The sequence below is a fragment of the Peromyscus maniculatus genome, chromosome 20 (genome assembly GCF_049852395.1).
Source record: "Peromyscus maniculatus bairdii isolate BWxNUB_F1_BW_parent chromosome 20, HU_Pman_BW_mat_3.1, whole genome shotgun sequence".
Taxonomy (NCBI): domain Eukaryota; kingdom Metazoa; phylum Chordata; class Mammalia; order Rodentia; family Cricetidae; genus Peromyscus; species Peromyscus maniculatus.
In genome coordinates, this window is record NC_134871.1 from 27,505,992 (window position 1) to 27,532,418 (window position 26,427).

Genomic DNA, 26,427 nt, shown 5'->3' on the forward strand with positions numbered 1-26,427 from the left:
TAAAGAAAACTCACCTAGCTTAGACAATAAGGTAATTTGTGTGGGGTGCAGGCAATAAGAAATAAAAAGAAGAAAAGAAACAAGAATGAACTTGAATTATCTCAGGTCATCAGAGCTGAATCATTCTGCGTCTCCACCCCCTTTATTGCTCATCATTGTCATCAGTAGTAGCTATCAATGTCAAGTGACATGTTAGAAGGGAAAAATTGAGAAATACTGTCTCAACATAACACACTGGTGAGTGTGGATACGAGTAATCCTCCCAACGCTCAAGTGTTTGCAATGTATTATATGGTTTCGTCAATTTGTTCTCTTCCCTTATTACAATAATATTGAAATGATATGGTAATGAGAAGAGCAGCTCATTCCGTACTTATCTCACATTAAGACTTTCTGTTGTTTCTACATAGTGTGAAACCTGGATGTGCTGACAGTCTTCTGTTTCCCAAGCACCTCCCAGGAGCTGGCTGCCCATCCAGGCTTGAGACAGAGGTAAAATGAGGAAATTCCCGGCACTGCTTTTTATTTTATCAGCAGAGGCAATTGGGCCGATTTATAATTTTAGACTCTGAATTTGTTGACTTTTAAAGCACGTCTTAGAGTTAGATTTTGTGAAGTTTTTCTCTTATACAATGATATATGGCAAAAAAATAATGCTAATTACTGCAGTAATGAAGGGCTGGGGCTGCAATGACCTGCATTTCAAGCTAAGTGCCCATGAGGGCACCTGACCCTCACTCGTAATTCCGCACAGGCAACTGGTTACAATGTAATTAGTGTTCAGAAATGTCTTTCAGATCTCACACACAGATGACAAGATGATGTTATAGTCACAACTCAATGGTCATTTGTAACTGCTGTTCATCCACTTTTCTGCACTGTGGTTATGATGGGTAATCTTTCCTCTGCCAAGTCTTTTGCCAAGGCAATTGATTCATAAGTTGGCTATGATGGGGGTGTAAGGAAACATGGGCTAATCTAAAACACAAATAATGACTCTTCTCTGAACTAAAAAAGAAAACAAACAAACAAGCAAAAAATAAAAGCAGCAACCCTATTTCCCAAGACACAAGATCTGCCTTGTCCTTACAATGTCTTAGAAGAATGTCTCACACAAGATTCATTTCCTGCGTACTTAAGCATAGAGGAGAAAAACCCGCAGAGTTTGGAGAGGGATCAACTATTCAGAATTTTACCTGGAATCATGAAGACTGTGGAGTCACTCGTGTGGAGGTCACAAAGCGTGGTCCTGCCTGAGCCTACATGGCCACTGGACCTGAGAGCTATTAAATTAAGCTCTCTCATACAGATTTTTAAATTAGTTGAGAAGTCAAGAGTCTTTAAATGTGCCACTATGTGCATAAGACAGAAACAGAAAACGAAAACCAGGTCCGGAGTGGTGGCTCAGCCTGTTATGCCAGCACCCAGGAGGCCGAGGTAGAAGGATCAAAGCCAGTCTGGGCTACCAACTCAGTTCTTAGCCAGCTTGAGCTGCCGTGGAAGCCCTGGTCTCTAAATAAAACAATAGCAAAAATGAAACCAAAGGGCAAGGGCAACTGTCACAAGATTCGGCAACTGAAAAGCACACAACAGACATTTGATAAATCAAGGAATAAGGAAATAAATTGTATGTGAATTGACCTTGACTTTTGAAATGGTGTGTGATGGGAAGAGGAACTGCCTTCTGGGCTCTCTCTGTGCTTCCTCCTTCACTTAAGAGCCTTACTTTACCAACTAGAATAAATGGGAGGAAATGATGCGCTGGCTGTATCAGTCCACGTATCTATCTGTGGTAGGGACCCCCAGGACAGGCTTGCAGCTCGGTAATGGGCAAGGGTCATTCTTTTATGATTCATCTGACCTCTGTGCAGGGGAACTGCGACACTTGTAGTATGTAGGGGGTGGGGTTGTGAGTCTGACTACATGGAAAAATCCTGAAAGATTGGTGGTGGGGGGTTGTCTCTAGGGACAGCCAATGTTAGTCCTGCCCTGAAGTATTCAAATCTTCCATGTCAAGGCAGCCAGAATCTTGAAAGAGTAGGGTTAGGGAAGGTCACAGAGTTAATTCTGTACAAACAGAAGAAAATAAACAGCCATTTAATTCCTCTAAACACACACACACACACACACACACACACACACACACACACACACACACACACACCACCTCACTCCTAGTGAAGGCTCTGAGCTTTCTTCTTTCTGGGGATGCATTTGTGTTGTGTTAGAACATAGCCAGGTGAGGAGACAGGTGTGGAGAAATGAGCCCCTGGGAGACCAGAGGTGACTCTTATCCAGCTCCCCTGAGAGCAGGATAACAGAAGAACCTAAAATGCTTTGAAACCCCCTGGGAAATTATATCAAACAGGCACTGGTGAGAAATTTCAAATTTTATCTTCAAATCCCCACCTATCATTCTGGAAGATCCTAAGGTATCAAACAAACGAAAAACTTGTTGCTTGATATCCCCTGAGGTTAAACAAGCCACCCTTGCACAAATAATACAGTTTTTAAAAGAAATCTGAGAATGCCTGATTCAGCCTGTTATTCAGTATTAAACTATTTATGAGCGCCTACTGGGCCACTGGGCCACAGGTTCCAGGGATGTTCTCTGAATTGAGTCATTTTCTTTTCATCTGGAACCATCTGCTGTTTACCTCCACCCAGAGCCTTCCGCCCAAATCCTGCTGACTCCGGGGCTGCCACTGCCCCAGTGTCCTGGGCTCCAGAGCTACTTGGGAAACAGTGACATGCTTTGGAAGGCTACCACATATCAACTGCAGCTCCCCACAAGGAGTAGCCTACACTTGACATTTTTCCAAGGGCAGACCTTGGCCAGTGACCTCACTCACTTTGCTTTGTGGAGAAATCCTACCCTTCTGACAGAACTGATCTCCACCCTTGGAAAGAAATATTGTGTGCAAACACTACTAAGTGGTTTCTCCTTCCTCCTTTCTCCATCCTCCATATCTTCTGGTTCTGCGGGAGGATTTTACACTCATGCCCTGAAGGCAGGATAAAGTCTGTGTTTATAGTGAGAAATCAGTGTTCAAAGTCTAAAGTAGGAGCAGTTGCCCACCATAAACTTCGACAACAGGTCAAGGACTTCCAGAACACGAAGCTCCTTTCCTGTATTTCTTGCCATCAGGGCCTTTCAAGGGCATAACAGTGAACAGTGTGTTATCAACAGTGATTACTACAGTATACTTACCTGAAGGAATAAACTTAACAAACGTAGGGACTGCAGTAAACAAGAGGACTAGGACTCCAAGGCGATTCAATTTTATATATTTGGAAAAAAAAAAAAAAAAACGGGCATGATCCCATTCCAAAATGCCACAGTACAAAAAGGAAGTGCTCAAATTTTATTAAGAGAACGAGAAGTCCTGTTTTTAAAACCGAGGAATAAAGAACACCCTTCCCATTGAATCCCCAGGGGTTGTCCCCTCCTCTGGAACCCACAGGGAAAACAGAAGTTGACTAGCATCAAGAAGCGTTGCATCTCAAGAAGCGTTGAAACAAGAAAAGTTTTATTTTGAAAATACAGTCTTTAAAGATAAATTTGGTTTCCAATTTCCACCTCTGGGTGCATCCAACAAGATACAAAAACAAAACAACATAACGGGACGAAGACCCACGACACTATGTACAGAGCTCTAAAATGAGCCGTGAATATCTACACGGATCTAGTACATGCTGGTTGCGAAGGGGGGAGTGTGTGGCTTTCTAAGAGTTCTCAGTCCTCCGGAAGAACAGTTAACTCTCGGCAGCTGCAGGTGCGGCTGCAGCCAGGGAAGAGCTGGGGTCAGTGGGGGTGGGGGTGGGCCCCTCGGGTGGGAGGCGTGGACAGGGCAGATCCTGGGCTTCGCTAGAAGTTCTGCCGCGGGGTGTGAGTCAGGCTGTGCCGCCGCAGATCACAGTTTCGCCTGAACACTTTGCCACACTGCTGGCAGCTGTAGGGCTTGATGTCTGTATGGGTGAGAAGGTGAGTTTTCAGATTACTTCTCTGATTAAAGGTTCTTCCACATGTGGGGCATTTGTGTGGAGATTCCTGTTCAGATGTGAAGCAAGGCAAAGGATTAATCCTTCACACCACCACGGGCACCCACCTCAACAGTTTCTGTCTTATCTGTACCAAGCCCTAACATAACAAGCGCGCGACAACAAAAGAGGGACCTGCAGGGACAGATCTGTGTTCTTCATCCGCCAATCGTGAAGCACACGAACAGGCGCCCGCGGAGGCCCGATTGCACTGATAAGACCACCTCGGTGGCCACGTATTTCATCGCCACGTCAAGGGCAGGAAAGGAGGAGGGGGGATCCTCTCCTAGGGAACTCCATTCTCCCGGGAAATGAAGCTCCTGTTTGCTGGAAAATTAAACTATTCCTCAACATCCTGAAAGCTACAAATTACGAGGCCCCTGGGAAAGAGAGCATATGGGATTTCACCATGGCTCCATTGTCAAAATTACCTTTATTTCCTCCCAAACACGGAAGTTTTAAACACGGAGCAGATGGGATGAAAAAAATACAATACTAACATTAGGATTTATTATAGACTGGTTGGCCTATTCGTTAAGAAAAATTCTTTATTATGTATATTCATTTCATACTTTTTAAAAAAGTGTCTCTGCCCCCTCCCCAAGCTAACCTGAAAAGAGCGTTAAGAAACAGACCCTGGCTTGAACACTTTTGTAAAGCCATAATGATAAAAATGAAGCAATTTTAAAGAAAATGAACTTACCTGCATATGTAAAGTTTTGTGAACTGCTAGAGTTCTAGACTGACAGAATCCTTTCCCGCACTCCTGACATTTGAAGGGCTTTTCTTTGGAATGGATATACCTGAAAATCAATACAAGGTTTCATTGAAATGATTGTCCCTTTGGCTTAGGATTTACTTTCCACAATTACTCCAACGAAATTTTGAGAGGGCAGAGGAAGCAGAATGCCTATTGTCTATGTTGTTCTTAGATTTTCTGTGAAATTCTGTTTATAGTTAACCTCAGCTAACAGACTCTTGGGAACATTCACGGCCGTCTGGCTTTATCTACACTTGACCGCCCTCTCTGGCGTGTTTCTGGAGCTCCACACGCTGCACAAAGAGCCGTTTGGGGTCTCCGGGCCTTTTCCCTGGGATTTAAACGAACCAAATCAAGACGGAGGGCAAGGCTGAGTGGGGTGGAGGCTGATTTTGGGAATCACTCCACAGCCTCGGGGAGGGATACGAAAGTCCCACCTCAGAAGTCAGGGATAAGATTTGGGCGAAACCTCCACACCCCTACGGTGGGAATTATTTCACTGTCTTTTTCTAATCCAGGGTGTGAGGGTGCTGGTAGCTGTTGCTAAGTACAGCGACCTCGAGACCCCTCAAAGAATAAGAAAGCCGGTGGGCGGCCCTGGGGTACTCGGGGAGGTGGGGAGGGACCAGTAGATTGTCCGGAAATGGTTCCACGGCCCCCAAACCTGCACCCGCTCCCACCCAAGTCCATCCAGTTGGAAGGACTCCGGGGTCTGAGGTTAACTTTTCACTCCTCACTCAGGACCAAGGCCGACCCAGAGGAAATAGAATTACTGACTCCTAGGCCAAAGCCAAGCTACCAATTTTTTTTTTCCTGCTCAAGGACCGAGTGAGGCCCCTTCTCATCGCTTGGGGTGGGGAGGTAAGCGCTGGCGGTTAGCTGAAGCCAGCTTTGGGAGGGATTTGGATTTCAGTGACACTTGAGGATGTCTGCCGGGACAGTTCATGGGCAAATGCACCTTCCCGTAGTTCCCGGCCTCACCTGTGATCCCGCAGGTGATCTTGCCTCCGAAATGCCTTGTGGCAGATGTCACACGTGTATGGCCTCTCGTCCGTGTGGGTTCTCTCGTGAATGAGCAAATTGTAGGATTTGGTAAAGTGTCTGCCGCAAAACTTGCAGATAAATTCCTTTTTCGTTTTGGAGGGCAGTCTCCCCCGGGAGGGCTTTCTGTCCGGAGTCAGTTTACTGAGGCCCGAGAGGGGGCTGCCCAGCCCGGGGCTCAGCTTGCTCAGCTCTCCCATTTTAGGGGGATCTTCCTGCGTGGCGGCCACCGCCAAGTTGGCAAAGTCAAAACGGGGCCGGTCCTTGTGCAGCGCTGGGAGGACGTGGGCGATGGCCCCCTGCTTGGGGTGGAACAGGTGCGTGGTGAAGGGCAGCGCGGGGAAGGGGAAGCGAGCGTCCACGAGGCCCTGCGCCGCAGCCATCTCCGTGATGGTGGAGCGCGTGATCTCGTGCACGTTGGGGTACCCCAGCGTCCAGTGGTTCATGTGCATCGTCTGCACGGCGCTGAGCCCGTACAGGCCCTGAAGGTGGTCCACGGCGGCGGGGAAGGTGTTCACTGCCTGCAGGAAGGAGTAGTTGGTGAGCTGCAGCGATGGGTGCAGCGGGATGGGCGCTGGCAGGGCCTTGCTCCCCATCTTCCTGGCGGCTCCGGGGGGCTGCGGGAAGCCGCCCCCTTCTTCCAGGTCTCAGAGGCCGGCGGGCGCGAGAGAAAGAAAAAAACAGCAGCTCGCAGAGGAGGCCCTAAAAACGTCCAGGGGAGAGAGGGAGACACCGTGATTATTATTCAGCCCCGCGAGTCCTTGGGCTACCCCGCGGGTTACATCTCCTAAGTTCCCTTCTCCAGGACACCAGGGCCCCGGCGGCAAGTGGCCCTCTGGCGAGCCGGTGGCAGGAGGATCGGATTCCGGGAGAGGGGACTCCGCCCGGGGAAGAAAGGCGGACGGGGGCTCCGGCGCCGCACCAGCCTGGACCCGGGTCACCCGCATCCTCTTAGGGGGGGGATGAGGAGGGCTGAGGGGTCAAGGCCCAGAGCCAGCTGCGTGGCTCGGAGAAGCTGGCCAGCTCCCCGGGACCCGAAGGCCTGGTTCGATCCACGTGCGTGGCTTGTCCCCACGCTGTGGCCCGCTGTGGTCGCCTCGCCCGCGCTCACCCGGGGCACCAGCAGGGCTCGGCTTCGCCCCGCGCTGACCTCGCTGGTTTTCCTGCGCCTTCCTCGGCCTTCCTCCCATTTATCAGCAGTGACGGGCCCGCAGGAAAGGAAAGTGACACCCGGGGGCTGGGTTCGGCCTGGGCTCACCCCTTCCCCTCCTCCCACCCCTACCAAGATCCCTTCCAGATGGTTCAGACGCCAGCCCGCTTGGGGTGAGGACACAGAACATTTCTGAGGCCCGAACCCCTCTTCCCAGACTGAGCACTAGGCTCTCAATGAGGGGTCTGCTTCTGGACCTGGCACCTTCGGGAGGCCCGGGGTGTGTGTGGGGGGGCAGTGTGCGCTCTGGGGGAGGCCGAGGGAAGGAGCTGCAGGGGGTCCTCGCGTGCACCGAGGCCCGGGGTGTGTGTGGCCTGCTGTCTGCCTCCGCACTGGCAGCCCGGGTTCCCCGGAGCGCCTCACCTGCGTGCGCAGTGGGCCCACCGTCTCCCACAGCCACCCCCTGTTATAAGCGGGCTCTGCCAGCCCCGCCGAGGGTGGCCTCCAGGTGCGGGGTTCAGAGCAAGAACTTCGCCAGGCAAGGAAGCAAGCCGGCCAAGCGCGCCGCTAACCCCAACATCTGAGGCTCGGGACCCGGCGGGAGGGTGAGAGGGCCTGGCCTGCTCCCCCTGCCCCGCAAACCCCTTCTACACCAGACTGTTCTTCCCCGCGCGCGCGTTTATGCAGTGGTGCTCGGGGGTGCATCTGCCAGCAGACTCAGGGGCTATGGCACAGCGCTCTGGCAGGGCTGGAACTGGCTGCTTCCGTGGGCCCCCACCTTCCTCCGCTGCTTGGAACAGTCTGGAGACAAGAGATTTATTAATGAACTGCTTCTGCCTGGTGGTATGCGGTCTGGGAGTTCAGGCTGGGAGTTAATGAGAGGTGTGTAACAGTCAGAGGGTCTCAGTCAGACCATTCAACCGAAACTGTAAACTCCCATTAGTAATAAACTTTCCCACCACACAAATCACTATTCACTTTTGTTCAGCCCTCAAACTCTCTCCTATGGAGTGTGTGTGAGTGTGTGTCTGTGTGTGTGGGGAGGATTCTACTAACATCACTGATTATTTTCTCTTCAATTAAAAATAATAAATTTCATCTTTAGTTCCTTCTCCGTGGGTAATGAGGATTTTCCAGGGAGTCAAAACATTTTCCCCCTAGTGTTGAAAAGCAGCCTCTCTTCCACATAGAGAGGAAACCGAAATTATTAGTTGGGTGTATTCCCAGACTAGATTTCTTAGAAATAAATACAAGAGGCAATACACGATCCTCAGCACAGGCCGTGTAGGGCCAGGATGGAGAGTTGGTCGTCAGAACGACTACCCGCATTTATGATTGTTTTTACTCTAAATGCTCTAAGTGAACTTTGCCATAAAGGTCACAATCTTAATTCTGTCTGCAGCCACTCTCCTCCTCCCAATACCGTAAAGGACACTTGGATCATTTCTGTTCGTCCCAAACTGCCGCTTCACTGTAAGTTTGCTTTAATTTGCAAAGGAAGAGCAGCCACTGTGCCATCGGAAACCCTTTCACAAACAGAACTCCCCTAAACACCTTCCACACGCCGCTGGCCTAACTAACGAGGGAGTTCGGGTTCCCAAAGCCCGCTCTCGTCGCTAGCAATGTATGTCAAGCCATGGCTTAAGTGGACGCAGAGCTCTAAGGTACTTTCGTTTTGTTGGGGCTGAGTGCTCACTCCATTTCAGGCACTAACTGCGAGCCCTCCGCTGTCTGTCAATTCTCCACCAGCCTGTTTCGGACCACTGGTTACTTTTAATTTTGCGAGGAGAGAAAGTTAAACCATGAAAAGTCATAAACGGTTCAATGGAGATGAGGCTACATTTCTCTCATCGGTTTTCAATGGAGTTCCCAGGCGTTGGACGTCTTCTAAGTTTCACTGGCTGTCAGCAGGGGAGAATTGTACATACTAATTTCAGTTTACTGAGACGTTCAAAACACCGGGGGACACAGGCACTCTGGTTAATTTGATAAAGGATCTTCAGCTTTGGTAACAGGGGTGATACACTGAGTTATCTAAAAATAATACAGTTTGGGGTCATCTGCTAACCCATCTGTATTGATTTCTGAGTGAAATGACGGATAGATGGGTATGCTCGTTGAATACTCAAATACAGCAGAACTTTATATAAACCAGAGAGCTCCAGAAGAGCTCATGATGGTGTGTGTGTGTGTGGGGGGGGGGGACTTGATTAGGTGCAGGGGGCAGCCACCAAGTTCCTGCCCCTTCCCCGCGCCTCTGCCCTCCCAAGGAGTTAATTAAATTAGGATGCCTTCCACATAATCTGGGTTTGTCTCCGCTCCCTCGCTCCTCCCGTGTCATTTTCTTGTTCTGTTCAAGACTGCAGTTTGTGGAGTCGGCTGCAGAGAGCTGTCTGCACCCGGTTTCGCTTCGGGAGCAGCCAGCGCTCTTTTGTTCTCTGCTCACAGGTGGGGGGACTGACTCGGCCGGGCCGTCTCCACAAACACCTTGTCCTCCCTTCTTCCCACCACCGCGACTCCCTTCCCGGCTATTTCTCGACAATCCGAGCGTCTCGGCCCCTGGGGAGCTTGCCTGCTGCCCTCTTGGCAAAGGCGGGAGCGGAAGGAAAAGCAAGAGGCCAGCCCACGCTTGGGGGGAAAATCACCTATGACTGGACTCTCCCCCCCGTGAAATGCGCCCTCGGAGTCGCCGGCTTGACCGCACCGTGCGTCCCGGCCCTTTTGTGCTGCGAGCCAGGGCTGTTGTAGGACGCGTGGGTCGGGCTTTCTGGAGCGGGGGAGCAACGTCTTGGGATGATGGGGTTTGACCACAAAATACGACGGTCCGCCTCTTTATAAATCTTGCCGAAGGCGTAAATCTACCCAAACCAAACACAAAAGTTCGGGGCAGCACACAAAGGTTCGACTGGGTGTGTTAGTTGGGAGTTGCATGCGAGGGACCGGAGGGATCCAGAGCACGAGGCCCGGGACTGAACTTGTGGCTCTCCACACAGAACCGGGGCGCTCCTGGAACCCCCACATCCCTTCCTTCCTTAGGACAGCTACAGCCGGGCCGGGAGACACTCACCGCCAGCGCCGAGGTCTGCCTGGGCAGCGCGGTTCAGACCAGGTCGGGGCAGCAGCACGCACAGCTTGGAAAGGTCATGAGGTCCAAGCTGGGCGAACTTCTTTTTCGGCGCGAAGTCCCGGGAGCCGAGGACATGATCTGGGGGAGCGGATCGTGTTCTTGGTCGGTCCGTGGGAGCGGAACGTGTAAAAAGGAGCGCGCGTGCTCTGGAGGCGTGCTCAGCGCTCGCCCAGCCCGCGGTGCCCGGGCCACTTTCCCGCCGCGGACTGCGGGTGAAGTCGGAGCCCGCAGCCCTGCAGGGCCATCCCCCTCCGGCAGCGAGCGCGCTCAGCTCCGCCGCGGCCCGCGGCCCGCCCCAGGCTGCCCCTCGCCCGGAGTCCAAGGCTTTAGTAGCGGCCCCGCCTCCCCTCCCGGCGGGCGTCCTGCCCTGGAGTGGGGCCGCGGCACCCAGGCTCCGCCTCCGCGCCCGGCGCCCGCTAATGGTCCACTCTGTTTACTTGTGTTTGGATAGCAACTGAGTCTTAAAGGCGCAGGTTTGCTCGAGGTTTCCCTGTTCACCCAGACACGGAGCCCAAGGTGACTCAGTTCGAATCTCACACACTAAGACAACGCCCATCCCCTCTCCCAGGACGACACTTTTCCTTACACTGTTGGAAGCTCAGCTTCTGGGTCTTTGCTTTTCCGAGTCCTCGGAGGAGTCCAAAGGGCATTTTGCATTTTGTGCTTCTCCTTCGTTAGCTGGCCGGCTTCGTTTCCACGTCTTAACACGTTTATATGATCATCTGCTTCAAAGGGCCGAGGCAATCAGCTCTGGATTTTCTTCTTCAGCATGTACCTCCCTTGCCCCAACGTAAAATAGTTCTGCCCATATTTTTGATCAATTATGGCTATATGTGTAGTCTGTTTTCCTCCACTGTTTTCAAAACGAAGTTTGTTTATGGAAGTGACAATTGACTAATTTCATAATTAGTGTCAAGACATGTGGAATGTTCCAGAAGAAATTTCTTCCAATATGTAAGCTTTAATCAGCTAATGTACATTTCATAAGCAGCTAACCAACTTGGTTAAAGGAGTGGGCATCTGCGATCCATTGGCAAACAATGAAGAGCCCATCTGGAATGGGTGAAGAACAATCATTTTTAAATTTTAGGAAAATACTATTCCAGCGTCTCAAAACATGCATTATCTTAATTCTCAGCAAAAACTGAGTTCATTGTCCAGCCGCCAGGAAAATTAATCGAATTTGACGTGCACTGTTAGGCTTCCTAGTTCTCTTAAAGGTTTAGTTACTTTGTGAGCGTGTGAATGAAAAGTCACTCCAGCCCCTTTGGAATAGGGTGACAGGGAATGGCACGGATCTACACCACGCAGCTTCGTTTCGGACGCGGTGCGCCTGAACAAAACTAAGCAAACCGTCCTTGGTCCCAAACGAGTCACCGAAGGGCACTTACGTTAGCGGGTGTTTGGAGGAGCATAGATCTTTTAAAGAAACTGCACAATTCAAAAGCCTTCCTCCAAAAGATGCGTTTCAGCCACCCTTCTCAAAGGACAATTACAGTAACCTCAACCGTGTGGGGAGGTGGGTGGACGTGAGCTGAGCGCCGAGAGCCGTCAAAGGCTAAGCACAGGCGGCAGGCGGTCACTACGCAAACCACCTCATATTAAGGTAAAAGCCTTTTATTTTATTTGTCGAAGTGAATATAAATTTTCGTTTCTTTGGTAAAAACATAATTCAGGAGCAGAAGGTCCTCTTTCCCCCCTTTTCCAGTTTTCGGTTCTCAAGGATTACACAGTGAGCCTGGGACATGCAACTCCGTGTTCAGTATCCTGCAGGGCTTGACCACTTCAGAATAAATTTGACGAACACCGTGGGAGTAGGAGAACGCCTCGGAGAGTTCGGGGGGTTAAGTAACCCTTTCCCGAGTGGGTTCCATAGGCTGCTTTCATTTTAGCGCCAGGTCCCGAGCCTGAGCTCCCAGGATGCCTGCGGTTCCCTCTCTCCAACCGCCTCATTCCTTCCACAGCCTTTCTCAATTTGGAGAACGGGAGGGAACTTTCTCTTCGTTCAGACCCCCCAGGACATAGACGCACCGGGTGGTGACCTGAGGCTGAGCCCGTGCTTCCCGGCTCCTCTTCACTCAAGTGGAGGCAGCCTCTCCAGCAGCAGGCTTCGCACCTTCACGCCCAGTGTGTGTTGGGTACCGAACCGCCCGCTCTCCCCCGGGGTGGATGGGCTTCCCACCTTCCCATTAGCTGAACCCTCTTTCCCCAAACCTCCCGAGCCAGGGTTTTACTGTAAACATGTTTACCTCGCGCACCCCGGCCTCAGAAGAACTCTGGGCCGACCCAGCCCCAGCACTGCGGAGGCTGCAAAGGTAGGGGAGAGTTCCAGAGCTCGCGCCTTTGAGCGCAGCCGCGCGGCCCGGGGAGCCCCCGCGGCCTGGAGGGGTGCGGCGGTGCCGAGCCGCGCACGGCCGCAGGCTCGGCCGGCTGCACCTGCCCATCCCGGAACATTCCTGCTCACCTGGAACCCTCACCGGAACTTCGGGGTGCTCAGACCCGGGGAGGCCCAAGTGCTGGCCGGAGTCTAGGGCGCACTCCTTGGGAGAGCCCGCCCACGAGTCGCTCACCAGCTAGACCCCCAGCAACGCCGGGTGCAGAAAAACTGGCCCGCCGGGCTATCAACCGGCCGCGGGGCCCCGGCGTGCAGAAGCCGAGGTCCCGCCCGGAGTCAGCCACAGGCCAGCTGCGCCCCCAGGTCTAAAGTCTCCGCAGGGCCGTCCCAGCTCCCTCCGGAGCTCAGCTGCCCGTTCCACTTGCAAATTCCTGCGAATCGGGTCAGCTGCTGTCCTCGCGGCACTGGGCTCTGGACACCAGGGACGCTTGCGAGGAAATGGCTAACACACTGATCAGGAGCGGGCTGGGCGGTTGCAGCCCCAAACCCGACAGCAACGTTTACGCTAGGGGAGGAAGGGTCAAGGCCTAGCCCAGAGGAGCTGGGAGTGGTGGCGACGTACTGCCCCCAGCCCACCCAGGAGTCCGCGGGTGGAGCCAGCAGGTGTCACACACAGACTCCCTGGAGTTGACTGCACGCTGTGAGCATGCTAAATCACCTGTACCGTTTTTAAAAATCAAATTATGGGAAGCTTATCTTTTTCCCTAGGATCCCTTTGAGGGCCGGCTTCCCGGTCCCCAGCTTTCCCCAGCCTCTGCGCAGAGGAGACCTTCGCTGTTTTTTGCTGCAGACAACGCAAGCATGCACTCCAGTCATAGAGCAAAGAGGGCCCAGGGGAGCGGAGAGGCTGGCACGCCTTTGACGCGGAGTTGAGGGTGCGGAAGTAGGGGCCAGGATTAAGAATCCCATCTTCTGAGGAAGTGTGGCTGGGTCTCGGGCTCTCTGACTGCACAAGGTGGGAAGGCGCCGCGGCCGGCTGTGGCTCTGCAGCCCGCTGGAAGGACGGCAGCGCCCCCTAGAGGCGCAGGTCGACCACTTCGTGGCGTGGGCTCCAGGGAGTGAGTGTGTGGCCTCCTGATCTCGTTCACCCCTTGCTTCCCTTGGCTTGAACCTGAGCCCTTTTGCAGGAGAGGGAAAGTAGTGCGTACAGCTGGCGGCTAGACTGACACCCAAGTCATGGATCCCCGCCCTGGCAATCCCAAATCAGGCTTGACTGACCAGCCCCGGGCGCCCTTTGTAGGACCATACCCACTAGAGGGAGGTGAGGAGGGCGTATTGTCCCTGTGCCCGAGCCCCTCACTCAGCTTCCTCCCACCAGAGTCTGCAGCATACACACTTCTCGCTGCCACCTTGGGGGGCACCAGGACACACTGAAGGGGAAGCAGCTTGGGGAGGCCAAACATGGAATCTCGGTGAAAGCTGCATGACCAAGCCGGGGGTGGGTGATGGGGGTGGTGGTGGCGCAAACCCAGGGCTCTGGTCTAGTCTGTGTTTGGATTGTCAAGTCCAGGGCTGGAACAAGGCCACCCCAGCGACCTGTCACCAGGGTGAGAGCGGCCCAACGCTCTCTTGCCGGCTAGTGTACAGCAGGTCTCCAGGTCTCGCATTCTGGGGCAGGGTGGGAGGAGGGTGTAGAACTGCAGGAACAGTGCGCTGGCTCCTGCAAGTACTGGGCAAGACCCGCAAGAGCCGGCTCTGCATCTCAAGACCGGTGCGACGAAAGCGTGGTTGCCAGGGTGCGCGGTGACCCGGAGGGCTCTGTCCTCCCAGTGTCCCAGAGCGGCGGATCTCCTGCAGTTTTCCTGGATGGAAAGAGTCAGGTCAACTCCTAGGTGAGAGGTTAAGGACAGCTTTCCATTCTTCCTGCTGAGCTGGCCAGTGTCCGCAACTAGGAAGACAGCAGAGGGCAAGAGCCAGGAGCATCCCAGAAGACTGTCTCTCTCGTGGGACAGATGGGCGATCATGTCTTAAAAGACAGCAGCTGGAACTGTGCTATATCGGACTTTCACGTGGTGGCTCTGTGTGTGCTCACGAGAGTGTGTGCCTGTGTGTGCGTGTGTGTGTGCGTGCGTGCGTGTGTGTGTGTGTGTGTGTGTGTGTGTGTGTGTGTGTGCATTAGCTTCCTAATGTTAAAACGGTGGGAATTCTAACGGAAATCCTGATTTCCAGTGCGTTCTAATCCTCCCGGCCCAGCTCAGCAGCTCCTCCTCTGCCGCTGACTTTTGTTTTTTAAAATGCTGGCCGGAAGACAGCCTAGGCATTTCCAGCCATCCACAGACAGTAGGAGACTTCGGCTTCTCAGTGTGGTCTATTATCAGCACGGAGCTTGTGAGGGTAGCCAAACGAATTGCCCCACCTACTGAGTCAGAATTGGGAGCCAGCCCAGCAAATTGCGTTTAAATCAGTCCTCCAGGTGAATATGAGGCACTATAATTTGAGAATCACTGATCTGATGAAATCGGCATTTGGGAGCAACGGAGAAGCCCATGCCTCTTTCAGGCTCCTTTCCCTCTCCTCCTCCTCCTCCTCCTCCTCCTCCTCCTCCTCCTCCTCCTCCTCCTCCTCCTCCTCCTCCCCACCCATTTCTTTCTTCCTTCCCTGGGAAAACATGTGGGACAGCTTGCTCATTCAGTCACTGATTTCTTCATTTTGGTCACCTGGCTCTACAGGGACAATTTTAATATCCCTGGAAACCTGTTGAGGATAAGAGTGTCTTCTTTAGCCGGGCGGTGGTGGCGCACGCCTTTAATCCCAGCACTTGGGAGGCAGAGTCAGGCGGATCTGTGTGAGTTCAAGGCCAGCCTGGTCTACAGAGCGAGATCCAGGACAGGCACTAAAACTACATAGAGAAACCCTGTCTTGAAAAACGAGTGTCTTCTTTGGCGGCCACCAAATTGTTAATCTAATACTAGATCTCATTTTACTTCAACAAATGTTTCCGTTAGGGACCAAGTGCATTGAGCATCTAACCTCATTTTATAGTTTCTGTCTTTGGAGTGCTCACCCACTCTCTTTATCCAGACGAATGTCATTCTTTTCTTACAGTCACTACCTCTCAGGGACTCTAAATGTCTGCTGTGTACCCTTCCACACACATCTGCCCTTGCCTGCCTGTCCTCTCTGCATTAGGTCACAGGGTATGGCACAGGGGTAAAGCATCGTCGGACCTGATGAGATGAAGTGTGGGCAAGGGCTAGGGGCTGCTGTGTTCCAGGGTCACCCTGAGGCTCTTACTTGAAGGACCCTGAAACTGTCTACACATTCAGCTTACTTACTCTGTCTGCACTGGTTCCAACCAGCTCTCATTCTTCATCTTGCTGCTCCAAACTGCCCACCTACCAGGCCACATGCCAGCACATAGGTCTTCATTCTGGACCTGTTGATTTGCCACCTTTAAATTGGATCAAGTCCTTTACGCTTCTCTAAGGAGTGCGAGATGATTTTCTTATGGAGTATTTACTAAAGCCCTGAACGTAAACAAGCTTTCTAATCTTATGCCAACTGAACTCACTTCCCGGAGAGGCCACTTCTCTCTGAGTCTCTAGACCCTGACTCCTGTGTCTGTTTTCACTGAGCAAAGAGTCCCTCCACTGACCATTTGTTCCCCTCAGAGATTTGGGGGTCAGGGGACTATTAGCAGTAAGAGTACTAAAAAGCCGCACAGACAGTAGCCCTCCCCAATCCAGTTTAATCAAAGGCTTTGTCATCCTCAATTTTCAGACTTTAAAAAAGCTTCTTTTTAATGAGTTAATACAGGAAAGCCACTGAAGACAGAAAAATTAATTTTTGCACTACCCACAGTCATGAGTTATATACACATCTGTCTCCAGCCTAAACAAATAGCTGCTCTTTTAAAATGATCTTTTCTTATGAGGATTTTTAAAATGTAAAATGTGTGATGGTCAGAGCATGGTAATCTCTTTACAACCAGGGATCCTATTTCTTAACAGGATTTGCTTCCCAGTGCAAACAGTTTGACACAGTAACATTCAGAGCAGGAGCACAGAGGAAATGCCAAGGCCAATATTTGAATTCAGACACAAGTTTTAACAAAGGAAAATGAAGATCCTTGTAGCTGTTTGCCTGAGAATATTTCCCCGGAGGATTATGCACTCTTCTTGAATCCAATCCAAGTTGCCAAACTCCAAATAGACTATGTGGTGCCAACTTATAAGGCCCATACAATTCCCTTTCAACAAATATTTTTTAGTGTCTATTATGTACTGTGTACTGGGTAACTGTGTCACTGTTGGAAACCTTGAACTTTTATCCTGTTGAGGTAGGGGAAGGAAAGTAGAATTTTTAAGATTGGTTTCCCTTGGTTTTAAAAGTGTTTAGTGTTTCTATTTATCAGTAATCTTTAAAACTATATCGAATTCTCCTACAATTTTTTCTTTTCTAGACAGGGTTTCTCTGTGTAGTTTTGGTACCTGTTCTGCATCTTGCTCTACAGACCAGGCTGGCTTCAAACTCACAGAGATCCGCCTGGTTCTGCCTCCTGAGTACTGGGATTAAAGGCGTGTGCCACCACCGCCCAGGTGAATTCTCCTACAGTTTTAGGACATTCTTGTAAGTCAAGGGGAGAAGGTCAGTGTCTAAGCCAGCTCATTTATTGAAAAATGAATGCTAGCCAGGCAGGCAAGGTGGCACAGGCCTTTAATCCCAGCACTCAGGAGGCAGAGGCAGGCGGATCTCTGTGAGTTCGAGGCCAGCCTGATCTATAGAGAGAGTTCCAGGACAGACAGAGCTATACAGAGAAACCCTGTCTTGAAAGACCAAAAAGAAAAAAGGGAAAGAAAAGGGGAAAGAAAGAAAGAGAAATGAATGCCAGAAGCGGCATAGCCTTTGGCTTTCCAACCAGAAGACATGTACAACGATGTTATTTCTCAGTAGGCCGGCGCCTTGATGGGCCACCACACTTGGTTCAAGCCTCTTCTCACTTCTGGTTCTTTACAAGCCCCAAAGAGAAATGGATTACTTCTTGCTCTGTCACCCTCCTCAGAGTCAAGGAAGTAGATTGGCTTGGTTCTTGTGGACCAGGATAAACTCAGATGCAAGCTCAGAGAGTCCAAATCTTATAGAAAGAGATAAGCTTTGTTAATTTGCCTCTGAGCCCTAAACTTAGATAATGTCATAAATCAGGGAAACACCCTGAGAGGTCCACTCCTTTCGTACCTGTGCACGCCTGGTCACACTGTGTGTGTTAACTGCACATGCCATTTTACAGTCACCTAACCCTCTTTGTCCTTTGTCCCCACACACACCCAGGCTCTGCTTGGCAAGCAGGCTTGTCTCCAGGAACCAGACTGGGTGGGCACTGTGATGTCAGGGTCCCAGGCTGCAGTATTTCTAATGTGCATTAGGCCAGGCCACAGCCACCTTTTCCTTTGCCTGGAAAAGCACACGTAGTATGTGGTGCTGCCCAGGCCCTGAGGCACACATCCAAATGCCCTAGTGCTGGGCCCGCCCAGGCCCTGGAGAGTGGGAAGGAGATCACGAATGTGTCATATGGGCATGTCCACTAGTCCTGTTCCCCCTGTCTCATCCTTGACCACACTATCTTGACAGGCCGTATGACCTGGCAGTAACCTGGATTGTATTAAGAGCAATAGTTTCTAAAATGCTTGTAAATCGGGGAAGCAAGGGCATGGGTAGATTTTAAATGTGATGATTATTGTTGTTGTTGTTATTTGAAACAGTCTCACCATGTAACTCTGACTGTCCTGGAACTCACTTTGTAGACCAGGCTGGTCTCGAACTCACAGAAATCCGCCTTGCTTCTGCTTCCTGAGTGCTGGGATTAAAGGTGTGTGCCACTGTAAATGACTCATGTGTTAAATAACTTAAAATGTATGCATTGTGGGTTCAGTATGGTCAGCCCTGGGTAGCTTCAGTCTATTGGGGAGAGAGACACATACATTTATAACCTTGGTACCATGTAAATCACAAAATCCCAGACCCAAGGTTACCGGCTGATGATTCTACTAGGTTGAGTGAATATTGCCAATTATTGATGACTCCGTTAAACCTTCTACTCAAACACGGATACATTCTGAGTGCCAGCGAGGACCACAGGAGGAAGACAGGCTTCCTCTCTGATGAGAGGCCACAAAAAGCAGAACCCACAACTGGGCATTTCTGGTGGAAAGGGAGATTTTCAAATGAAATCTTTTCTCTGGGTCTCCAGATGCCGTACAGACTTTTCCCACGTATGAAGAGAATGGATGCCGGGAACAACCGTGTGCGCTCTGCGGCTTGCTTTCCTCTGTGTCCTACAGTAGACATCACACCGCCTCCCTCTGTGTCCTACAGTAGACACCACACCTCCCTCTGTGTCCTACAGTAGACATCACACCTGCCTCCCTCTGTGTCCTACAGTAGACACCACACCCGCCTCCCTCTGTGTCCTACAGTAGACATCACACCTCCCTCTGTGTCCTACAGTAGACATCACACCGCCTCCCTCTGTGTCCTACAGTAGACATCACACCACCTCCCTCTGTGTCCTACAGTAGACATCACACCTGCCTCTGTGTCCTACAGTAGACATCACACCACCTCCCTCTGTGTCCTACAGTAGACACCACACCACCTCCCTGTCTGTCCTACAGTAGACATCACACCTGCCTCCCTGTCTGTCCTACAGTAGACATCACACCTGCCTCCCTCTGTGTCCTACAGTAGACATCACACCTGCCTCCCTGTCTGTCCTACAGTAGACACCACACCTGCCTCCCTCTGTGTCCTACAGTAGACACCACACCTGCCTCCCTCTGTGTCCTACAGTAGACATCACACCTCCCTCTGTGTCCTACAGTAGACATCACACCTCCCTCTGTGTCCTACAGTAGACATCACACCGCCTCCCTCTGTGTCCTACAGTAGACATCACACCACCTCCCTCTGTGTCCTACAGTAGACATCACACCTGCCTCCCTCTGTGTCCTACAGTAGACACCACACCTGCCTCCCTCTGTGTCCTACAGTAGACATCACACCTGCCTCCCTGTCTGTCCTACAGTAGACATCACACCTGCCTCCCTCTGTGTCCTACAGTAGACATCACACCACCTCCCTCTGTGTCCTACAGTAGACACCACACCCGCCTCCCTCTGTGTCCTACAGTAGACATCACACCTGCTTTCCTCTGTGTCCTACAGTAGACATCGTGTGCTGGCGCCGGAATCACTGCCGGGTATCTGGGATCCGGTCCACTCTCCCTTTGCTGCTCTGGTGGGTGTTGTGAGTCTGTATCTGCGGGACTCTGAAGCCGTGGAGCCGGTTACCACCACCTGTCCTTTTCTCATTGAGTCCTTGACTCCAGTTAGGGGTGCTGTAGACTTCTGTCCAGAGTGAGGAGGTCGGGACAAAGAAAGCCGACGTCAGGAGCCAGCCTGGAAAGGGAAGATTGTGGATCCTTAAGGAGGGCCCCGTGGCACCTCATGGGACCGTGATGGGCAGGCTGACCGATTTAGTCTTTTGCAGCAGTACTCTATGTTTTCCTTGGCAGAGGGGCTGAAAAAAGAGATAGTACATCACTTGTGGAGGCGGTCCCAGATTCTTCCTGGCCCTATTGCTATGTGAAGCAGAAGAGGTTGAAGTGGAGGGTAGAGGTGAGAGGGGTCTGTAAAAGCCGGAACAAGTGTTTTGTGTTTTTTTTATTTTTATTTTATTTTTTTTTAAATAGCCTCTGTTGCCAGAAACTGAGGGGTGGGGGGAAAGACAGCTCAGGTTCCTCAGAGGGGCAGGGTCAAAACTGCAGGCAGACCTCACACACAGTGAGGAGTCTGCTCAGCCAGAGCCCAAGGACGATCTCAAAAGATAAGTATAGAGAAAGCTAATTACCATTTAAAGTTGTTCTGATGGGACCTCTGCCTGCCCAGTTAGCTCTGCCTCCGAGCCTTGCACGTGAGTACTCACAGGCTGACTTCCTCCCTCCAAACCTAGAATGGATCTCAGTAACTGGTCTTCCCGGTGGAGGCAGACAGGGTACCAAAGGCCATTGCTCCTCTTTCCATCTGCGGTCACTCTTCAGGTTGCTACCTGGCTTGGGACAAGTGTGTGGGGAGTGGGATTCCACCGCTGCAGGAACATCTGGAGTGTCATTGAGGAGACACTAATATACACTTACACAAGCCCCAGGGGTTCCCGTGTCTGAGAGAACTGGCTAGATAGTCCTTTTACGCATTCATTTCCTTAAAGGAGGTATTTTATATTCTACTGTAATTCAATCCTTTTGGCTCCCACTCTGCTAAAAAGGAAAAGAACATACAGCCCAAACAAAATTTAAAGCCCAGGTTCCCCTCCCAACCAGCAGATGTGCACAGTGTGTGCTGACTTATACACATCTGTAAGCTATGACTTGTTTATGCCAGCCATACGATATTTTAAAAATAAAGTATAATGTTCCGTCTGTGTACAATCACATTTTCTTTTATCAACCCCTCACATACAAACGTATTCCCCCCTTTTAGGGTGTAATTACATGTCTAAATAGTAATGTATACAGTTGATGTATAGGAAGGGCATGCATGTTCTATAGCACACATACACACATATTAAAACACCCAGCGATTCTTCACCATACAGTTTCCAATCGCCCGCAAAGGTAGAAAAGCCCACCTAAGTTGGTTTGGCCCTCTTCTACATGTTGGGCTTTAAGGATTTTGGACCATGGAATGAGAAATTATTTTGATGACAGTATCTTATAGTCCTCTCTTTTTACACATTTGGCTGCAGAGGCAGGACGAGATTTGAGGGTGGGTGGGATGAATTTCCTTATGCTAGACCTGATTGGGACTTACCGTTTCAGGCGAGGGCTCTCTTTGCTATGGCTCACAACTCCATCTAGAGTGAAGCTGACATTTGCCTCCAGGAAAAGATGCTGACTTGATCTGCCAAGTCTTGTGTGCTGCCAAGAACTCTCAGGTACCAGAATCCAGCCTTAGCTGTCCTCTGTGCAGTGTGGAGTGAAGGGCTGACTGAGGAAGGGCTAGGTGGGATTCTAACAGTCCTGCTGATGAGGAATATTCCTCTGTAAGGTGACATAGATTGAATTTGAGAAGAGCTCCTTCACGCCATTGTCTCTACTAACAGGTATTTCATTAAGGACCTTTTAAAACATTTCCCTTAAATATATTGCAAATCTCTAATGGCTTCCTATTGCTTATCTGTTTCTGTCCAAAAGTTTCAAAAGTTCAGTCTCAATCCATTAACTAAACCTGAGTAGTACTGTTGCCCAGTCCATGTACTAGACTTTCTCAAGAGCCGGGTCTGGGATTCCGGCCTTTTAAAAGACCTCTCCAGGTGACTAAGCTGGATGTTGGAGAAATATTGGTCCAAAATGCTGCTTAGGAATAGCTAAGGAGAGGTAACTATTCCAAAGTCTTGTTCCCTATGACCTGTTTTTTTCTCAGATCCCAAACCACAAATCTGTTTTCTCGTGTCCCCTTTCATTGGCTTCCACTTGCATGTATTTGAGACGATAAACTCTGCATAGTTCTCAAATTAGCTCTCCTGTTCCCTAGGATTAATTACTGCTACTGGTGGGATGGAATTACCCTAGAAGCCTCTTCAGTCCATTGGAGAACCCCTCCCTGGGATTATTTGGCTTTGATATCTGACATTCAGCCCCTTGCTGTGACTGATTTCCCTGATCTGATTTTGCTAACTGCAACTCTCCACCCACTCATCATTCCATGAAAATATTTCCTGGGACTGTCCTTGGTCAAAGGGAACAACTTTCCTAGAGTGAGAGAGACCCCTCAATAGACAAAGCCAAAGCAAGGAATGAGGTCCATGCTTTAGAGAAAAAGGAAAGCAGATGTCATCTCTTGCAGATTTTGAACTTGATCTAACTTGATCTAACCATCCAGGAGATGGTTGTGTACTCAGGGACAGTCCAGTTCAGGTTGGTCGCTTCTGCTCATCACAGCTCTTCTACAAGGCAATGATACAGGGCAGGGCCAGTCAGCTGAGGCTTTTGTACTTTCCAATAGGATATTCTGTGAAGTCAGTGTTTCCTCTAGCTATTCCATGACCTCATTACAGCAGTGATGTCTCTCTTGAGCACCTGGCTTTAGTACTGACCACAGCAGAGGCCTGGACACCGTTTGCTCATACCTTTCTTCCCCTCTTCTTTGTTTTTAAGTATGTGCAGAATGGATGGGGCTGGGTTGGGAGGGGTGGGGTGGGCGGGAGTGTCATTTCACTGAGTACAATGTGTACTTTTCCAGCACTGTACTACTCACATAAAGCAAACTTTATGAGCTGTATGCTTGGATTTTTGTTTTCTGACTTATTGTTCTCTATCCCACAATTGTTCTATTAATTTGATAGTATATGCTTTCAGCCAAACATTTGTTCCAAGTTCTGCCAGATTAAGAGAAATTTCCAGGCGAAATCCTGCCCAGAGGCCTTCCTAAACAATCAGAGTTTCTTCAGTTCATCCTCTAGCTACTTGACCATCCACAGAAGGTCTTTCGAGAGCTGAACCGGGTCTAGAGTTAGACCCCAACTCAGCTTCTTTCAATGATACTTCCTTTCCCTCTGGCAAGGGACATCTAGGCAATTCTGGGACCAGCTCGATGGCAGAAACATGGGTCAGACAGAAGCAGAGGCTAGGAACTTGGTCTGAGTGTTGAGCAAAGGCACTTGTAGGGCCATTTTGCATCCTTGGGCTAAGAGTCTTCCTTTACGCTCCGTGAGGGTGGTTTCAACCCTGAATTCCATCTCCCTGCCCCCCAGTAGCCTGTCTGTCTAATTCTCTGGGGATTTTCATGAGGATAGAGGTCACTGTCTCTGACAATTAAGCTTTAAAGTTAATTCCCAAGATAAATAGAGCAAATTGATGCCACTTCAGCTGTAATTTTTCTTGCTTCAAATTTTAGAAGACAACAGTGAATCAGCTGCCAGACTCGGTTCCTGGAAATGCAAGGGATACAGACATTTTATTTTCTACCTTTCTAAATGAGGCAATTTAGGGCTGTCAGAAACAACAAAATGCATGTAAACATCTTAATTCCACAGTGTGCTGGCGTTCCTGAGAGCACAGAGATTCATTGTTTCCATCCGTCCTCTTCTTAAAGCCCCACAAGCAGTGGTTTCTGTTTAAGGTGGAATGATAGAGGGTTGTAATCTTTTTAATTCAGACCTTGCAGCAGAAAAGCTGGGTTTACTTGTGAACTGTGATTATTCAGTAACACACTCTGCATGGAACAGGGAAAGTAAATAACTGGATGCATACTTTATAATTACATGCAGGGGGAATTCAAAGCTCCAGAGCCTGGAGTAGAGCTCGTGGGCCTGGGGCAGCAGCTGTACTTTCTGGCTTCTCCCACACAGGCGGGGGCACGGGAGAGAACAGGAGCCAGGAGGTCCCAGAAGGACCCCAGGTGCTAGGCCTCAGCTAGCAGGAGCATAATTAGGATTTACAGAGTAAAATGTGAGCCCTGGCAGGGACCCCTGAGATCTATGACAGTTTCCTACACAGTGTTCAGGACACATCAGAATTTTAATAATTTTGCTACAGTGGTGGTGGAGGGGTTGTTCCTTTGTTGAAGAACTTTGAGAAAGGCTGAGCACTCAGTCCTGCCTCAGAGAATCAAACCAGTGCATTCCAGCTCCTCCAAGGGTGAGCCCCACCAGGAGCGGCCTGCTTGTTACAGTTTTCCTCTTCAGCGCTGATTTGTAGCCATCCAGATCTTGCTAACCAAGCACTTTCGGCTTTTCAAACTAGTTCCTTTTGTGAGGAAAAAGCTGTGATGAGTAATTCAACTTTTATTTCATTTTGCCTTTTTGGTATGCTGTGTGTATGGTATGTGTACTTGTTGGTGTGGGCGTGTGCATGTGTGTGCTGACATGGGGGGTGTCTTTCACTCCCCACTTGTTTTTTGAGACGATCTCCCACTGAACCTGCACTTCACTGGGCTGGCTGGTCAGGGAGCCCCAGGGACCCTTCTGTGTCCCGTCCCTCCTTGCAGTGGTGACAGGTGCGCACCGGGCCTTTTACACAGATTCTGGGAAGTTGAACTCAGTTCCTCGAGTTTGCAGGACGCCAATGGAGCCATCTTTTCAGCCCCTCAAGTTTTTGAAACAAAGTTATAATACGCTCACAAAGTATGAGTTACTTATTTACCCTGTCGCTGCTGACAAAGGTCTGGCAAACATAATACCTGCATTTTCTTTACAACGCTGTTGCTTTACTGGCTGTGGGTTCTTGGTCATTTGTCTCAGTTTCTTAAGTTCTGACCTTTTTTTTTTTTCACTCTGAGATCTTGACTTCCTTGATTCAAGAGCACCGTGGGCCTCAGCCTTTGCAGTCGCTGGCACTAGAGACTCGCACCACACACCTCCCTCCAGCTGGTCTCCGGGTGGGTGTGCTAACTCAAGAGTCATCTTCCAAGAACCAGCTGGTAAACCCCTCCATGCTCCCTCCTCCACAGACTCTGTCAGTACGTTTAGGAAGTGCCTTCTGGGCCACCAAGTTGCTTTGTGAGGGAGTAATTTCAAGTAGGACTGTGCTTCCTCTCAGGAGAGTCCGCAATTCATTACCACTTTTTAAAATCAGGAAAGTTAAAAGAGCATTTCAAAAGCTTTGGGGAGCCAAGAAGAGTCTCCTGGGGTGGTGTTTGCTGTGGACCAGAGTTTTTCACAGTTCCCAAAGTGTGACTGTTTTGTGTTTAACTTGCTTTCTATGGGTTATTTGTAGTGTGCTGTAAATTCCAGGCATTTATAAGGCAGATCACACATTTTGTCCTGGTCAGGCGATAACCTTGTTTGCCTCTGCCTTTGGGCTTCTTTTCAGGGGCCGGTGGATTGCGTCTGTGGACAGACAGTACATTTGCAGATGGTCGCCAGCACAGGCCATGGCAATGAAGGCAATGTGAATGTCACAGTAATATACCATTGAGGCCAGTGAGATGGCTCAGCAAGGCTTTCCACCAAGCTTGACTATGTGAGTTCGATCCCCAGGACCCATATGATAGAGAAAACCAACTCCTACAAGTTGTTTTCTGATCACATGCATTCTATGGCACATAGGTGCCCCTCCCCAACACACAACACATATACATGCACACACACCCAGAAATAATAATAGATAAAATAATTTTTAAAATGTTACCTTGGGCTTTCCACATCCTGGTTCACGTCTTTGCTCTCTTTTTCCTGATCGCCACCCCCCCAACCCCCCAGACAAGCCTTATTAGCCAGGATTTTTTAGGTTTTAGGTGACAAACCCCACCTCCCTGTGGTTAGAGAGAGTTTGTGGTCTGTGTCACTGCATGCCCATGATTGAAGGGTCTAGGCACACCTACACACGGCAACTCAAATCACACCTTGAATCCCTTTCTTCATAACCCCGGGGCAGCGGCTGTCATCCCTTGCGGACGAGCAGCACAAGCTGTAGGACAGGGCTGACCGTGCAGTCCACCTCTGCCACCTAGTCATACAATCTCAGACAAGCGACTGCATACGTATTTCAGTTCCTTCATGTAAAGAGAGATAGTAATAGTGTTATCATATCCTATTACACGAATCTTAGATGAAAGAATACATTTTAAGCATTTAGAAAGGTTATTTGTAAATAATAAATGCCTAGCAGGAGAAGGCCTGGATACACTGGCTTATGGTGCAGTGTGCCTATCTGGCTAATTCACCAGGGAAATAAACCTGAGTCACATTCCCACTTCCAAGCATGAGGAGGGCAAGGCCCAAAGGAAGGGCTGCTGGGAAGACAAAACACCCAGGTCCACAGTTCCAGCTTGCTTCGCTGCTGCTGTGATAAGACACCGTGACCAAAGCCAACTTGAAGAGGGTAGAGTTTGCTTCCTCTCACACTTCCAGGTCACACTCCATCGTGGAGGAAGTCAGATGGGAGCTGCAGGCAGGAACCTGGAGTTGGGAACTGAAGT

At 50.1% G+C, this 26,427-nt stretch overlaps 1 protein-coding gene and 1 long non-coding RNA gene across 3 annotated transcripts; one reads left to right on the forward strand and one right to left on the reverse strand.

Annotated features, from left to right (window-relative positions):
• Positions 1-3,508: 3,508 nt before the first annotated feature.
• Positions 3,509-10,421, reverse strand: Osr2 (odd-skipped related transciption factor 2). Of its 2 annotated transcripts, none has more exons than XM_015996379.3 (4): positions 10,060-10,421; positions 5,783-6,544; positions 4,745-4,844; positions 3,509-4,051 (listed from the first exon to the last, which is right to left on the reverse strand). In XM_015996379.3, the coding sequence occupies exons 2-4, from the start codon at positions 6,436-6,438 to the stop codon at positions 3,869-3,871; spliced, it is 939 nt and encodes a 312-aa protein (XP_015851865.2). In that variant the 5' UTR covers positions 6,439-6,544; positions 10,060-10,421; the 3' UTR covers positions 3,509-3,868. The 2 variants fall into 2 exon arrangements, with proteins under 2 accessions (XP_015851865.2, XP_006977670.2); XM_006977608.4 differs by having other exon boundaries at positions 3,509-3,969; positions 10,060-10,198.
• Positions 10,422-21,324: 10,903 nt separating this feature from the next.
• LOC143269666 (uncharacterized) lies at positions 21,325-25,677 on the forward strand. The gene is made up of 3 exons (XR_013046251.1): positions 21,325-21,442; positions 24,787-24,927; positions 25,320-25,677. It is a non-coding gene; the product is annotated as an uncharacterized LOC143269666 (long non-coding RNA).
• Positions 25,678-26,427: the final 750 nt, after the last annotated feature.